This window comes from Nymphalis io, chromosome 28, assembly GCF_905147045.1.
Source record: "Nymphalis io chromosome 28, ilAglIoxx1.1, whole genome shotgun sequence".
Lineage (NCBI taxonomy): Eukaryota > Metazoa > Arthropoda > Insecta > Lepidoptera > Nymphalidae > Nymphalis > Nymphalis io.
The window spans coordinates 7,700,502-7,718,717 of record NC_065915.1 but is presented as its reverse complement, the minus strand read 5'-3'; the positions used below and the strand labels follow the sequence as shown (position 1 = coordinate 7,718,717).

The window sequence follows — 18,216 nt, the reverse complement described above, 5'->3', positions numbered from 1 at the left end:
CAACCTTATTGTTACTTTCTTATTACTTAGTTAGTTGAAAATATTGTGTTCGTATGAAGTATGAGTTTACTTTTTGTTATTGTTACATAGGTATTATACACCTACTGCCCTATATACTATAAGCATATGTACAATAGGCGTAGTTTTGTTGCTATCATGCTGCTCCAAAGCGTCCTGAAATGCAATTGCGGATCTCAGGGAGATATAAGTTTGTAGATATATGGACACAATTGCCCACTCCCATAGTTATATGGGAGAGCAATCCGATTTGACCGGAGAGAGATCACGTGCTGGACCAAAAAGTGCCTCGAGCTGAATCTCACTCTAGGCTGTTAATAAAAACTTCTTGGCAGAATAATCCAACATATTAAAAAAAAATTGGTCCTGTCCGTCTTAACTAGGTTCAACGAGTCAGTAAAAGACATAAAAAAAAGTAATTTAAAAGATTTATCCTGAATGTAAAAAGTTTAAGAACAGTAAATATAATTTCGGCATCCTAAAATCGGTTCTTTCCTTATAAGTTTCTCGTAATATCACAGTATGTGGACGGGGGCACGTGCGCGGACGCGTATCTGCCAGCTCGCACGTATCGTTTAGCGTTCGACATCAAACATTAAAATATAATTAATTCCATTACGGTGTTAAAAGCACTTTTGAATCGTCATTTTATAGGATGTAGTTACAACAGACTCGGATGTGGGTACCGAGTTCTACTCGGCAAAAATCTCAGCGAGTTACTCGTTTCTACAATGAAAAACATAAATAATAATAAAAAACTATATAGTCATTTAAAATTGTTTGTGTTGTCGAATAAAATGTATTAATAATACATATAATTATTGTTTTGTTTTAAGTATAAACAACTTGTGAATGTCTCACTGGGCTAAGGCTTCCTCTCTTTTTTGAGAAGGTTTGGAGTTTATTCCATCACGCTGCTCCAATGCGGGTTGGTGGAATGCACACGTGGCAGAATTTCATTGACATGCAGTTTTCCTCGCGATGTTTTCCTTCACCTTCAAGAACGAGATCGAAAATTCAGTGGTGCTTGCCCGGGTTTGACCCACGATCATCGGTTAAGATTCACGCGTTCTAACCACTAGGCCATTTCGCTTATAAACAACTTTTACTTTGAGTTGATATCATTGAATTAAAATAAATTCCTTTATTTTTTTTTGCTATAAATGAACACCAAACGATACACGTAATTATTTTTTTGCTTAACAATGCTGTTTATTACATCAGAATAATCAGAGAACCCGTATACTATACTCATTATATAAGCTTCGTCTAATTATGTAACGAAGTCAGTTTGTAGATAAATCGTCTATATTGACCTACTTCTAAATGACGTATCGATTTGAAACTTGGTAAGTGTGTGTGTATCGAATCGTAGTACTATGTTGCGCCGGCCCTGGCCCTCGATCAGCGAGATTGTCTTTCAGCGCCCTTTGGTCGACGCTTTCATTGCACATAGTTAATCTTAGCTTGTCACCTAACTCCTCAGCATCTGGATCGGTTTGGATGAAATTTTGCGAAATTTCAATGGATTCCTGGATTGAAAGCACTATTGGATCCGGTAAGTGGCGCTGCTGTCGGTACGTCACCAAATCTAAAAATGTTTGTATGGCAAGACGAACGAATTTAAATAATGAATATTATTTTAGTATGCCCGCCTCCTAGCCTGTTTACGTAAAACGCAAACGCCCCTGATTTGATAAACAAACATATCGAACTACAAACATCATGACGTCAAATGACATTACAAGACGTCTTAGTTCCCAAGGTTGGTGGCGCATTGGTGATGTAAGCGATGGTTAACATTTCTTACAATGCCAATGTCTATGGACGTCGGTGACCACTTGCCATCAGTTGGCCCATAAGCACGTCCGTCTTCCTATTCAATAAAATAAATTTGACAAATAATTGAATATATCAAACCCACGATTTTAAACTAGATCACACCTCAAACTGGAACACAACAATACTAAATATTGTTGTGTGGTGGTAGATTATGTTACGAGTGGCCCTAACACCGTCTTTAAGACGGAATGATTGTGTTAACATGAGAAACTTATAACTTCAAATTTTCGTCTTTGAAAAGTTACTTTATACTTCCCGAGGAAAAAAAGTATGCGACTCGTGTCGAATATATTTAAAAACAATTAATAAATGTACAATACAAAGCGTATGAGGATGTATAGTGATTTCTCACTAAACATTAACAGCTTAACAGCTACTCGGTAGTCTATAAAATAAAAAATGATGGAAAGGTTTCTATCTATGTAGACCATCTGAAATATCATTGAATATTATCTGAATTTTTATCCTTATCTGTCTTAGGATCAGATAAATATTTTCTTCTAAATAGCGTGAATTGTTTTATGTTGCCGCTTCAAGGATTTTTAATGAATATTTTTATCTTATTTAAAATAAATCTTATTCAAAATAAAAAATTTGTAAAAAAATAAATAAAAACACAAATAGACAAGTCATATTATATACAAGATTACACACTAACTTAAACAACAATTATAATATATAAATATTAATTAGGGCAATTTTTTTGGTCACAAGTCCTTCGTCCAATTTCAGCGTTTACTGAACCACTCAACAACACAAGCTCAAGGATGAGCCTTCGCTCTCATAACGCTTACCCTTGACCGTCCGATCCTCGGAAAACAAAAATCGCGTTGGAGAGCGAAATCAGTAGAGCCTTTATTAAGAAGTCCTATCACCGTGATAAATTACTATAATAGAAGGTTCAACAGGATTACATCTTTTGTAAGAATATATAATATACGTTATTGACAAAGTGAATCGCTTGGACGATTTAATTTCTTTGCGAAAATATATTTTGATTATTTTTACTACCGATTTGGAATGAACCGTCTTGAATGGAAAGATTTTACTGAAAAGAACCGGCAAGCCATGAACATGCGACTTCGAGCCAAGTGGCTCCCCTGCGCTCAAAAGAGAAATATGTACAGCAGGTAAAGTTATTGCAATTATCATGAATGCGCTAATGTATAAGGCGTATCTTCAAAAGTTACGGGAGCGTCCCAATTGCTACTTCGTAGAAAGAGACACTAATTATACCATCGGAAATAAAAATACTTTCTTTTGTAATATTTTTCCCATGACATTATATCTTGTCTGTATAAGGCTGCTGTGAGGCCTCGGGTTGGCCATATAGACTTTGTAGATCGCCCAAAGACATTGGCACTGTAAGAAATATTAAACGTCTATCGTAAATGCGCCACCGACCTCGAGAACTAAGATGTTATGTCCCTTGTGCCTGTAGTTACATTGTTCACAACGTTCAAAGCGGAACAGAACAATACCAAGTATTGTTGGGCGGTAGAATATGCGAACCCTACCAAGTCTAATAATTTAAAGTGTATATTGCCTAAACTTCGTCGTATATGTTTGATATCGTTAAGGGTTATCTCTGATAATGTATCTATTGGCGTGCAAATTAAATATAATAATATATATAATAAAAATAAAATATTTTCGATTTACTCGTATTGAACTTGAGATAATTTTTCATTGCTGTATTGTTTTTATCTTTTCAAGGTTATCGGTTGAGTGATCTGAGCCTTCAGTGAACATTTATATTGACTAACGCTTGACCTTTGGACGTAGTTTCAGGCCTGTTATAGTTTAATAATATTACATATTTATTTATTTAATTAACAATATAAAAAAGCAAGTAACAATTCAGTTATGACACTACAAAAACCATGAAAGCTTATCTTAAGTGGTTTTCCGTCTATGGATTTACATATACACTATAATTGTTTTAAATAATATGAAAATGGATGATCGTATATCCGTTTGATATTTTTTTTATAAAATAGGAAGGCGGACGAGCATATGGGCCACCTGATGGTAAATGGTCACCAACGCCCATAGACATTAGCATTGTAAGAAATGTTAACCATCGCTTACATCGCAAATGCGCTACCAATCTTGGGAACTAAGATAGATTACACTGGCTCACTCACCCTTCAAACCGGAACAACAATACCAAGTACTGCTGTTTTGCGGTAGAATATCTGATAAGCGAGTGGTGCCTACCCAGACGAGCTTGCACAAAGCCCTACCACCAGTAAAATGTCAATAGATTGATTCTATTTGACCATTAGATAAATGTATGTTGTTACATACAGGTGAAACCTCAGTCTTAGAGTACACACTAAAATAAAAGATGAAATATAAACACAACTATGAAAAACCATGTTCTTCGTCTCTATCCCGGTTTCCCCTAGCATGCCCGTTCCCCGTATCCCTTTTACCAGCATTTCTCCTTCGTTACGTCCGCAAATTAATTACGTAATTACGTTGCACATTTGCGTAGGAAAATAAAGTAACGCACTTCCCTAAGGGCGTTTATCTAAGGCTTTGTTCGGGTGGTTTTCATCCACTGGTCCCTTTTCCAACTCAAAACATCTATACTCTGTATTGTTACATTCCGGTTTCAAAGGTCAGTGACTCAGTGTAATACAGGTACAAGGGATGTAACATCGTAAATCCTGTGTCTTGGCGAGTTGATGATGTAAGCATCTAAGGTGGAGCGTTCAAACGTACACACTGGTCACTGAGCAAATGGGCCACCTGATGTCGCTCTCTCCTTCTCAAATAAACAAACGCAACTGAATCTTAAAAACAAGTTGTTTTTCATTTCATTTATCAGCTATTTCTAGCTATCTTGTTTTTATGTGATTGTCCCATTTCTAATATATTTTCATAAATATGTTTACATATTTTATTACTTTAGTGTACGTGTTTCGTTTTATATCGGGCTGTATTATGGTATTTCTAATTAAAGCCATTTCTTCCGGACAGTCCACTCTCGGAGCCATCAACTTCTTCCTCCAAATAAAATCTTCTATTCTATTCTTATTATATTATCTTCTATTCTTCCAAATAAAACTTATAAATAAATACATAACTCGGTCTTAAAAAAATTATAGAATATATAATATAAAAACCTCAAAAAAATATATCATATATTTGCCGATTTCATATATTGCCATGGTGATCGGTATCTAGTTTCAAACAAATATATTATTAATTATTAATTAATTAATATCCCGGGACATTTTTCACACACGGCCATCTGATCCCAAATTAAGCTTGTACAAAGCTTGTTCTATGGACACCAGACAACTGATATACTACATATACTACTTTTTTTTTTTGTAAATACATACTTATATATATAATTACACCCAGACTCAGGACAAACAGACATGTTCATGCACACAAATGTCTGTCCTGGGTGGGAATCGAACCCACAACCTTCGGCGTGAAAGGCAAGTGTTCTACCAACCACGCCAACCGGCTCGTCAAATATCCGTCTATAATTCATGGGAAATGTAACGTTAATACTTGTATTTTAAATGAAACAAAAAACAAACATAAATATGTTTTAAACGATGTATATATTTAGTTAATGAAAGACAAACTCGCGCACACATTTGTAACAGACAGGACATCCCCATCCCGACAATTTATTTACATTGCGCTCAATTAGCCTTGTATTTCATTGAATTTATAATCGTAAACAGTGTATATATGTATATAATGAGTTGTGGGGGTGACTACTGACTATATTGTGTCGTATTGAATGTATCAAATGGCTTCACCAACACGTATTGGAGCAGCGTGGCGGGATTTGTGCACTTTTGCCCAGCATTGGTAGGGCTCTGTCAGGCCCGTCTGGGAGGGTACCACCCACTCATCATATATTCTGCCGCTAAGCAGCAAGACTTAGTATTGTTGCGTTCCGGTTTGAAGGGTGAGTGAGTCAGTGTAACTACAGGCACAATAGACATAACATCTCAGTTTCCAAGGTCGGTGGCGCATTGGTGATGTAAGGAATGGTTATTATTTCTTATTTCACCAATGTCTATGGACGGTGGTGACAACTTACCATCAGATGGCTCATTTGATTGTCCGCCTACCTATAACATAAAATAAAAAAAAGTAATTTTAACATAATCAAGACTACAGGCTTAGTTTGATAACTAACTAATATTATAAATGCAAAAGTGTGTTTGTAACGCCTAACTAACCAACCGATCGTTATGAAATTTTGCATACACGTTAACAGTGGGGTGTGGAAAAGAACCTAGGCTACCTAAAGCCAACCCGCCTTACACGCGAGTGTAGCCGAGAATGGAAACTATTAATTCGTATATATCTCCAAGCAGCAAATCACGTTCGTCTATTACACCATTGTTATTCGACAGAAGGATTAATTAACACAAGAGTCAATTATAATATCAATATGTATAAAAAAGAATATAACTCGAAATTATTTGGTTGTAAAAAAAAATTCTAAATTTTATAATACAAGAAGACCGAGGCCTTCTGAACGAGGGCCTCGTATCGGATACTGTAGATGTATAAATTAATAAATTTTCAATTCAATAAAGGAAATGTCAAATCGATAATTCAAATAAATGGAAACTGCCCAAAACTATTTAACAAAGGAATACGTTTTATCGAATTTTCATTCGAGGTGTTTGTTCGCACGAACTATTTATAAACTCTCAATTTTATATTTAGCTACACACGTATAAAATACCCTTATTATTATCGTGTTAATGAATGTGCACAAAGTGTTCCGTGGTTGAGTCGTGATAGCTGTCATCGCAGCTTCCCACATCGCATCACGCCCCTTATCATCGTGATAAGTGTTAACGATCGAATATTATTAACAAACATACATGCAATTACGTAGAAAATATTTTGAACATTAGAATAAATAGGTCTCGCTGAGATCGTTATTCGACCATTATTCATTATAATAATTCTTCTATGCATAATTTTTGAATTTTAGTTGGTGGAACCTGGTCGGCGTGGCACTGAAATATAGTATGTTTGACAACGAACGAACGATATACCGACGTAAACTATAAATGTTGTATTTTATTTAATGTAATGTAGTTTTAAAACAAAGAAACATCAACTTTAGACACTTCTCCATATAAATTTTAATCATGACAAATCTTAGAACCCTCCATGAAGATAAAAATTTGTAACGGCGTAGTTAACTGTCCTATAAATAAATAAATATAGAAATTTATACTGCAACTAAAATTTCTCAGTCGAAAAACTATCTATTTATTGAGCACGGCAGCCGTATATGTTGATCAATAGACAGTCGAGACATAATAACAAAAACATTTACGAAGGTCAATAGTCTTAGACAGTTGAATCAGAATTTTATTTAATCTTGCTTCTACGCAATAAACGAATATTTGTTCCATTTCCAAAGAACATGTTATATTAATTTGGCTCCGTGTCAACAGTATTTAAATGATCTGATTGCATTTGTTCCAGCTTATCTTAAATTGTTTGTTTTTTAATTAAAATAGGTGACCACAGTGATAGATATTGGCACACCAGTGTTGGACCACAGTGAAAGAAAACAATATTAAAAATTTAAAAAATATTAAAAAAAATATTAAAGAAATATTAAACATCCCTTGCACCAACTATCGCCACCAACCTTGGGAGCTAAGATGTTTTGTTCCTTGCGTCTGTAGTTAAGTTGCATTCGTCCTTTAAACCGGAAAGAACTATATTATGTGATGATTATGATTGCAATCTTTATTCATTTTAGTGGTGGTAGGACTTTGTGCAAGTTTGTCTGGGTAGGTGGCACATACTCATCAGATATTCTACCGCAAAACAGCAGTAATTCGTATTGTTGTGTTCCGGTTTGAAAGGTGAGTGAATCACTGTAATTGCGGGCACAAGGGACATAACATCTTAGTTCACAAGGTTGGCCCATTTGCTCATCAGCCTACATATTCAATAAAAAAAAAACAAGTATAATGATTGAATTTGAAGATTTTAATTATATGTTATATTTCGTTTGGCTGCCGAAGTTTTGGTCATAGAGATTATATATATGGCCGCATGTTGTGTCTGAATTCAAACCCCGGCTCGGAAGAATAATCTCACAAGGTAGCTCATATCCCCGACCGCCAACCTCTTAATAAAAAAACAATCTTGTGAAGTTACTTTGGCAAATGTGATTTGGTTTTCCTTTAAGAAATTCTCATTAGTTAGATACGTTGGCAGTGGTCACACTGCCGTGCCTCGGAAAACACGTAAAGCTGTATCTCCAACGCCTGAAGTCTTTTGTGTCGAATAGCAGAATTGCTGAATCGATTATGATAATCGCTCGATAATTCACGAATCGTTAAATACTGTATAAATAATAAATTTATATTTTCGTTGTGGATATTCGTCTACACGCCAAGGGCAAACATGTTTATAAATAAAATTTTATAAATAAACAAAGCGGTTCCGAAGTCCAACAGTGTCATAGTCCACTGCGGATGCTGCAGACATGTTTTAAAAATAGACATTATAAACATTATCAACATGACGAGCTCTGACGCCGCGGCAATAACTGCTGGGCTACAGCTTCCTATTATGCTTCACGATTCTTCCGTCACCGCCGCCCCATGTGAATTATAAATCTGGTATATGCCTGGGTTTGAACGCGCAATCAATCGAAAAAATCATTCACGTGTTCAAATCTCTGATCAAATTACAGTCGAGATAATGAAGGAAAGAGATTTGTAATTAGTATATAATGATGCGATGCTGGATGTGTACGTAAAATATTATACCTCACAAAAAACTTATAATTGTGTGAGTATCGATCGCTCCAAAAGTGGCTGAAATTAACTTAGCCTTTAGCTACGTTGGAAGCGATCGAAGCAATATTACGAAGTCAAATGAGGTCGCTGGCTAAGCTCGTGGAATATAGAATGTATTGGAAATAGCGCAAGGGAAATTAGCGAGGCTCTTGTCAGTGGAATATATTAATTCATTCAGCGTCTTCAATAAAAGAGAAGGATCTCAATTCGGCTGTATATATTTTTATTTAATACATAATATACTGGGTATAATTTATAGTTTGTTAATTAGATGATGATGACATTGATTGATAGTGATAATGACGTGGGTTCAGTGTGGGTCCATGGTGTTTGTATCTATTGCATTGGTCTTGTAAGTTGTATATAAAGTTAATTTAATCGAAGTTAATTTTGATGATTTTTTATACACCAATACCTTATTATAGTATACCAATAATAATGATGGCAAAAAAGACAAATAAGTTGCATTTACCTGATTTAACGGTTTATTGGCTGGCTTATAAAGCATATATGTCCTGGGTTTAAAGTTTCTCAGTGTTATTATTAGTCTGGAAGTTGAAGATGTGTGCCATCGAGCCTCGGAAAGCACATCACCGTCCTGCTGGTGAACTCTTTCCGTTTGTGTCGGATTTACCGTCAAAACGGATTATGAGCGTGTTTATTAATTAATTCGAGATGATAATGACCGTGAGGCATTTAATCAAACTGAGCAATTTCACTATCGAAGTTATTAAAAGTCAAACCAAGCCAAGCGTTCCAGCCAAGCCATTGCAAGATGAGTATCAATGGAGAACAACAAAGCATTTGTCGTATATATATGTCTCTAATTTCTACTCTCTTATCAGGTTGTGTCGTATTGTGGTCCATACGAATTATGAGAATGATATAAAAAGTGTACTTGTATTTACAAGCCATTATATACCTCCAGCGCATTCTGTCTTGGTTGAGCATGGCTGCCGTGACCGGAAACGGTTAGGAATTGAATGAATCAATCTCGGGACTGTATTTGATTGATTCATTTCTCACCGTCAACTTTATCGATATACATACATATAAATGAATGTCTAATTGACTGACATATAAACGCACAGCCCAAACTACTGTGGCACCATGAAAATTTGCATACGGATTCATTTTACACACCTTTAAAGAAGGTTTTTTTTTAATTCACCCCCTAAGATAGTGATACACTGGTTGAAAGTTTGTATGGAAATCCTTCAGTTTTAAAGAAATTCATATTTAGCAATTGTAAATTATTCAGCGAGCGAAACCTTAAAAAACCTTAAAACTTGTTATTGTTGTGTTCCTGTTTGAAGGGTGAGTGAGCCAGTGTAATTACAGGCACAAGGAACATAAAATCTTAGTTCCCAAGGTTGGTGGCGCGTTGGCTGTATAAGCGATGGTTGACATTTCTTACAATGCCAATGTCTAAGGGCGTTTGGTGACCACTTCCCATCAGGTGGCCCATATGCTCGTCCGCCTTCCTATTCTATAAAAAAAAAAAACCGCTGGTAAATCGCTAGTAACTTATAGTCGTTTAATTTTGAATACAATATAAATGTACCCAATACAATTAATATATTATGAATGAATTGCGATTTGAATTTTAAACTTAAACGGGTTCAGAAACCAATACACGCGATCAATAACAACCGGTCTAGGCGGAGTGATACAAATATGTAGAGGAAAGTCCACACTAAAAAAACGAAACGGTAATTGAGAACGCATCAACAGTCAAGGACGAACTTGTTTATAAATAAGAGTCCGAAGTCCGTCGTACGTTCGTACTATTAATGAACAGACAATTCGTCAGGCGTTGCCGTTATTTCGGACGTCTGACGTTTCATTGCGATTAATTTATTTAACCTTTTTAATTGTTTTGTCCGGTTGTCAGACGTTTTGTTAGTTATTTATAAAAATCACTTAAAATATCGTAACAACTTATTATTTATTTGTTTATCTCCAACAAAGTATGCACCCTACAAGTACATTAAATCGTGGAATAATGTTTTGAAATATGCATGCTTCTTCAATTATAGGAGACCACGGCAAGCATATAAAGTAATGACTAAATAGAATAAAAAAAATACTTTACATACATTGAGTACCACACTCTTATAGGTAAACACCGCTTGTAAACATAAAAAAGTCATTTTTGTCTCTGGTGGTTTTTTCCTTTTTTTTGGAGATTGGTACTTTGATATTTTTATATTAAAAAGCCGAGATGGCCCAGTGGTAAGAACGCGTGAATTTTAACCGATGATCGTGGGTTCAAACCCGGGCAAGCACCACTGAATTTTCATGTGCTTAATTTGTGATTATAATTCATCTCGTGCTTTACGGTGAAGGAAAACATCGTGAGGAAACCTGCATGTGTCTAATTTCACTGAAATTCTGCCACATGTGAATTCTACCAACCCGCATTGGAGCAGCGTGGTGGAATAATCTCCAAACCTTCTCCTCAAAAAGAGGAGAGGAGGCCTTTAACCCAGCAGTGGGACATTCACAGGCTGTTACGGTTACGGTACTTTGGTATTTCGCATTATTTTATTTCCAAACAGCATCACAATTTTATGTTAATTCTTGTGTCTTGCTAAATTTTGTTTTTGCTACATACGAAGGACACTTAGTAGACTTGGTGGTAGGGCTTTGTGGAAGCCTAGGTAGGTACCACCCACTCATCAGATATTCTACCACTAAATATATACGATACATAGTATTGTGTTCCGGTTTGAAGCGTGAAGACTTAATGTCTTAGTTTCCAAAGTCGATGGCGTATTGGCGAATATTTCTTAGAGCGCCGATGTCTATGGGCGGTGGCGATCACTTGCTATCACGTGACCTATTCGTCCCCTACGGATTTTATATAATAAAACAAAAACAAACATCCTTGAAATATCCGAAGGTTTATTGTCAATTTAGCGTTTATCGAAACGTTTTCAGATATTTTCCGAACCGTCGATTCGGAAAACAGTCTTATTGGCAGCTGTGTAGTAAATCGAATAATCGGGGAGGCGAAGCGTGGCCCGTGAAGAAGTGTTGCGGTGTGATAAGCGATTATCTAAATTGAAGGCGGTTTTACACTTTGAACTTTCGCGATGTTTATAACCCAGTCTATATATTATTCGCTAAATCAGATATACATCTCGCTTATGTATAACAAATGTTACGGCAATCGGTCGAACGATATAAGTTACACGAAGTTAAGTTATAAGAAGTATTAACCTTAACCTTCTTAAAGAAAAATTACATCTATCTGCCAACGTTACAATGCCAGATATACCAACATTCAACATATTTGCATCTTTACTAATATTGTATATGCTAAAGAAACTCTGTCTGTATGTTACGCTTTCACGGCTAAACTACTAAACCGAATTTGATAACATTTTGTATGAAGCAAGATTGAACCCCAAGGATGGACTTGAGCAACTTTGTTATATCATATATACACCATCTACCTATACTATTAGACAAACAAAGTAATTAAAACGAATACAATAACCTGGTCACTCGTTGACGTCATTGTGGTGATCTTGTCACTGGATACCTTGATATCAAGATCAAGACACCTGACTGACCGCGGTGTTACATTACTTGACGTCCGTCAACATGCTCGGTAATTGTTCCTGCTCGTGGCTCTTTATGTAAACATTTTAACGATATTACTATCCTATATACAAGATACATTTATGTACATTAATAAAATTGTTTTAGAATCAACGGTAAATCGTTTCTTTACATTTTGTAATTTTTAAAAAGTTTGGATATATTTATGTTTTGTTTTGTTTTATATTTTTCTGAACGAAAAGTGGGGTTAAAGCTTTAGTACTGTACTTAAAATCTTAAACAATATATTCTTTATAAAAGTATTTTTTTATCATATATGATATAATTAGCCCAGTACTTAATCCGCACTGGTACTGAGCAACGTTACAAACGACAACATGCTATAAATGAATTAACAAATCTTATAAAACGATGATTCAATAATTAATTTCCTTAAATCATCATATGTTTCATAATTCATTCATTAACTTAAAAAATTGAATTTATTCCGCCGGTTCCTCTCAAGTTGGAGTACTAGTGGTAGTTTCCAATTTAACAATTAATAATGGAAGTGCGTTAATTTGATTTGATCTCTTGCACTGTATCTATCTATCCGTATCTGCTATTAACGATATCATTAATCGTGTTTTTCTCTTCTTTCCAGGGTTGAACGCTTGCGAGAGGAAATCGTTTCTATTCCTGAGGAAGGAGCTGCCAGTAAGGTTAGTTAACTTTCAGCTTACTTTAGGGAGGGAGCAATGCGACTGGAGTATCAGGAGACCAATTCTTCTAACAAATTGTCACTTCATCGCAATCGAATCGAAGCGTAATCGTCATCCGTTCCCTATTTTATATATTCTTATGTCTAGCCACTAGATCTAGGATCTGGCAGTCAGCTAGATAACTAAAGCAATAAATACAATTATTATTACACACTCGTGTAATTAGAATATAACAGTTTATAAAAATCGACTCGACTAAGCCAAGCCAAAAGGAGGGTTATGATACGTCAGGCTATTAACGTATGGCCATCTGTTCTCACGTATGAAAACAGTCTATCGTTCTTGGAAGCATCTTGACTGTCCGTTGGTTATAGGCTACGTGACGTCACACTGAATTCAATATGGCGCCCTCGGGAGGACATAGGGTCTAATATTATTATGTATATAAATAAGATTGATTACATCGTCTAAAGAGTGTATACCTCGTTCTCAACGCGTGTGAAGGGTGTATGTATGTGTGTGTTTTTTTTATGTTATAGGCAGACGTACGAGCATATGGGACATCTGATGGTAAGTGGTCACCACCGCCCATAGATATAACAAATAATAACCGTTTCTTACATAGCAAATGTGATACCAACTTTGGGAACTAAGATGTTATGTCCCTTGTGCCTGTAGTTACACTGCCTTATTCACATTTCAAACCGGAACACAACAATACCAAGTATTGCTGCTTAGCGGCAGATTATCTGATGTGTGAGTGGTACCCACCCAGACGGGCCTGCACAAAGCCCTCCCACCAGGTACGTGAATACTCAGTAATATCGTGAAAACATGTAAACATATCCGGTTTTTACAACTGCTTATGATCTGATAAACTTCTTATGTTATGTAACGCGTCGCACTTTTTATTTAGTTGAAATTTTGTGCGTCTATATTATAAATGCGAAAGTAACTCTGTCTGTCTGTCACCTGCCTGCCTTCACGGATATCATTGAACTGATTTTGATTGAATTTGATATGAAGCAAGCTTGAACCCTAAGGAAGGACACTAGGCTACTTTTGTTCCCCCAATACCTGAGCCCCTACCCCTAACACGCGTTTCATCATCCCATGAACAATAGATAGTTGCGATAGTCGTGTCATAAAAAATAGCTATTTTTATTTTATAGCTATAATAGAGCAACACCACGCCGCTTCACGTTCGAGTGTGGTAGTAAAATTGAGTGTTATTCAGCTGAAACGGTCAAGTGTTTACAAGTGGAACTTAAACCGCGGTTCCGGGTTCAGACCCGATCTAGTGTTTTCATGTTCTTTATTTTTTATTTATTTTTATAGAATAGGAAGGCGGACGAGCATATGGGCCACCTGATGGTAAGTGGTCACCAAACCCTTAGACATTGGCCTTGTAAGAAATGTTAACCATCGCTTACATCACCAATGCGCCACCAACCTTGGGAACTAAGATGTTATATCCCTTGTGCCTGTAATTACACTGGCTCACTCACCCTTCAAACCGGAACACAACAATAACAAGTACTGCTGTTTTGCGGTAGAATATCTGATGAGTGGGTGTTACCTACCCAGACGAGCTTGCACAAAGCTCTACCACCAGTAAAAGACATGTATTTACGGTTAAAGACATTTATTTTCTCAAATTTACATTCAAATCACTTACAGAGAAAATTACAGAACAATAAGAATAAAAAATTGTTTAAATCGAATAGGCGTACACAGTGAAACAATGAATGTTACAATAACCGAATAATACCATAATAATATCGGTACAGAGCGAGCAAGTACGAGTAGTTTGTGACGTGAAGTAGGGTAGTCTAGTAAAAAGAAAACATAAAAAATGAATAAATGTAGTGCGTATACAAAGTAATGACAAGTAAGGCAGGTGACCCATTATACTCATCCGATGTTTTTAAATTTTATATTTTCAAATTTTGGTGTGCAATTGTTCATTATATAGACAGGCAATGCACAATATATTTGTGTGTGTAATTCATCTCGTGTTCGGCGGTAAATGAAAACATCACAAGGCAACTTGAATGTATGTGTTTCAATCAGACATACATTTAAGTATTATTTATGTCAGTATTATGACACATTAATACCAACCGCCATTGAAGTAGCGTCGTGGTGTTAGCTCTAAAGCTTCTCAATGAGATGATATACGTATGTGCCGATTAGATTATCGTAGCAAGAAATAGAAATGTCTAATCCGTCATATAATCCGACGTGGCCACAACAGTACATAAGGAGCACATTAATTGTAGCAAATCTTCTTCAACATATGCTTAAATGGGGTTCTTTGTGTGATGAAAATGTTGTGATTTGTTCTTTTTTTATAGAATAGGAAGGCGGACGAGCATATGGGCCATCTGATGGTAAGTGGTCACCAAACGCCCTTAGACATTGGCATTGTAAGAAATGTCAACCATCGCTTACATAGCCAATGCGCCACCAACCTTGGGAACTAAGATTTTATGTCCCTTGTGCCTGTAATTACACTGGCTCACCCAACCTTCAAATCGGAACACAACAATAACAAGTACTGCTGTTTTGCGGTAGAATATCTGATGAGTGGGTGGTACCTACCCAGACGAGCTTGCACAAAGCTCTACCACCAGTAAAAAGTTGTTCGCGATATTAGCTATGTAATGTGTCGTATTACAAGATACTACGAGTATCTCCTTCGCTGGTCGTATTCCATAGTCCGACAAATTCGTTCATCCGACGACGCCTCGCAGTACGTCTGTCGGATCGCCGCGTGTTAACTGTATCATGAATGACATTGATAAATGTTATTAACATTGAACGACGTCACAAGGACACGTGCTATGAAAATAAAACGTACTAAAAGCTGGTGTCATTGATCCCATTGCGACAAAAAGATGGAAACGTGACGTCACAGCGCACATTAAGTGTGAAGTCGAACTTTCCAGACGTGCAAACGTTAAGAAAATTAATGTACATATTTTTTATCTTATATATTAAAATTGATCTTTATATATCTAGAGATAAATGTATATTCGTATATATATTCGTTTGACCGATCACATGTATATGCTTTTTATGGAGGTTTTTAAGCCGCCCACTTTGTTGTTATCCGTCACTAGATGGAGCTGCAGCAGATCAACTTATAAGCAGTTGTTACAAGCATTTTGATATCGTCGTTTACAAGATGAAATTTAATGTAAAGCTACCATCTTTTCGGTATGTAGATTCTACCGAAAAGTACACTTTTCCACCAATTTACATAGTCAATTAAACACAATAATAATTTCATTGAAAATCAACTAATATTACTTACAAGATTTTTTATCATCTATGTATATAGTCGTTTGTTCAGTCATACGACATATTTGATAATTATTTAACATATATTTGAGGTTTGGAACAACCATCTTACTATCAATACTTCAATACTAATATCGTAAATGCGGAAGTAACTCGTGTCTATCTGTTACGTTTTCACGACTAAACCATTGCATCGATTATGATGAAATTTATTATGGAACGAGAACCCCATGGCAGGACATAGACGTTTTATCTAATAACTTCTCTCCTCCCAGTATGCACGAGCGAAGCGGACGAGAACTGGTATTGAAATAATTTAGGCTGGAATCAACACAATAAATTCTGAGTAATAACAGTTCGTAGCTGGTCTAAATATAATCATAACCTTGGTACTAACGTGTGTGGTACACATTATTATCGAACATTAATCACAGAATATTAACACCGACATTTTAAATTCCAATTAACAACGTCCGCGTCATTAGATAAATGAATTCTGCGATGATTGCGTTTAATATTACATAGCCGAAATGCCCAGTGGTTAGAACGCGTGAATCTTAACCGATGATCGTGGGTTCAAGCACGGGCAAGCACTGTGCTTAATTTGTGTTTATAATTCATCTCGTGCTCGACGGTGAAGGAAAACACCGTGAGGAAACTTGCATGTGTCTAATTTCACTGAAATTCTGTCACATGTGTATTCCGCCAGCCCGCGTTGGAACAGCGTGGTGGAATAAGCTCCAAACTCTCACCTCAAAAAGGAGAGGAGACTTAGAGACTTAGCCCAGCAGTGGGACATTCACAGGCTGTTTCTATCATAAATATTATAATACATATTTATTTATTCTATACTAGTTGTATATACAACATGTATTCATAAATATATATTATTGATTGAAGTAACGTAATATATTCGATTACACGACACTTTAACCGATATAAAGAATCAATTTTTAATTTTTATTGTGTTAATGGTAAGTGCGTTTTATATACCTTTGTGTATTCGTATCAAATATAATAGTTTATTGATGAGTTGTTACTTCAATATTTTTAAATTAAATATTATAGTTTAACAGAAAATAAGTGCATAATTATATATTCATGTAATAAATATGAACTTGTGTTTATAATTGTCGTATACACGTGGGGGGGGGGGCGTTCCTGGCGCGGGGAGGACCACCGTCTCGTATAATTCTATCACAAACCATCAATTTATCAGTATTTGATTGAAGTGAGCCGGTTTGTGGTCCATTGCCAGTGATTGCAGTTTGACCAGCAGTGGGACTAAACGTGTCAAAACATCGAAACGATAAATAATTGCAAGATTCTTATATATTTTATTTATTGTTTCAGGTTAGCGAATATTATGAAAGAGATAGCATTACTCCCGGAGAACTTGCTGCGCATGCCTTCCGTGGGCCTCGTCAACCAGTGGTACGAGAGGTCGTTCGAGGAGATCATTGAATTTGAGAAGAAGGAACCAGAACCGCCTGTGCTTTCCCAGTAAGTATTATTTTTGTGCAAGAAGTAGATATTCTTGAGATTATTGAAATGAAAGACGATGGACCATAAGAAGTTCATAACCAAAACAGGTTCTAATTAAGAAATCGAATCAAAGAAAGGTCACTATCCTATGTTAAGTAATAATTTGGTCTTGCTCTTAATTGTCGATGATAGCAGCTTTCCCCACGCGACATAAATTTCGTGTCAATCCAGTCCAGTGCTCTCTGGAGCCAGTGGATTGCCACTGTTATCTTCAGCTCATCATTAATGCTTCGGGCGTAATGTAACTTTTGGTGTATTTTTTTGCGAAATAAAATAACTGAAAGAAAGTTACTGATTCCGATGTATGAAAGTGTAAATCTATATATATGTACATATATGCCGCGAGGTTCGTTACACGGATCCGCTATATCTCGGTACACCGTGCTCTACTCGTGAACCAATGGTGC

General features: G+C 36.1%; 1 protein-coding gene across 1 annotated transcript in view; it reads left to right on the top strand.

The window, feature by feature from the left end:
* Positions 1-18,216, top strand: part of LOC126778976 (pyruvate dehydrogenase (acetyl-transferring) kinase, mitochondrial) — a 48,898-nt gene that overhangs the window by 21,528 nt on the left and 9,154 nt on the right. The window contains exons 2-3 of the mRNA XM_050502720.1: positions 12,901-12,958; positions 17,618-17,767. Coding sequence (XP_050358677.1) covers positions 12,901-12,958; positions 17,618-17,767 — 208 coding nt within the window. The remainder of the gene's footprint in view (positions 1-12,900; positions 12,959-17,617; positions 17,768-18,216) is intronic.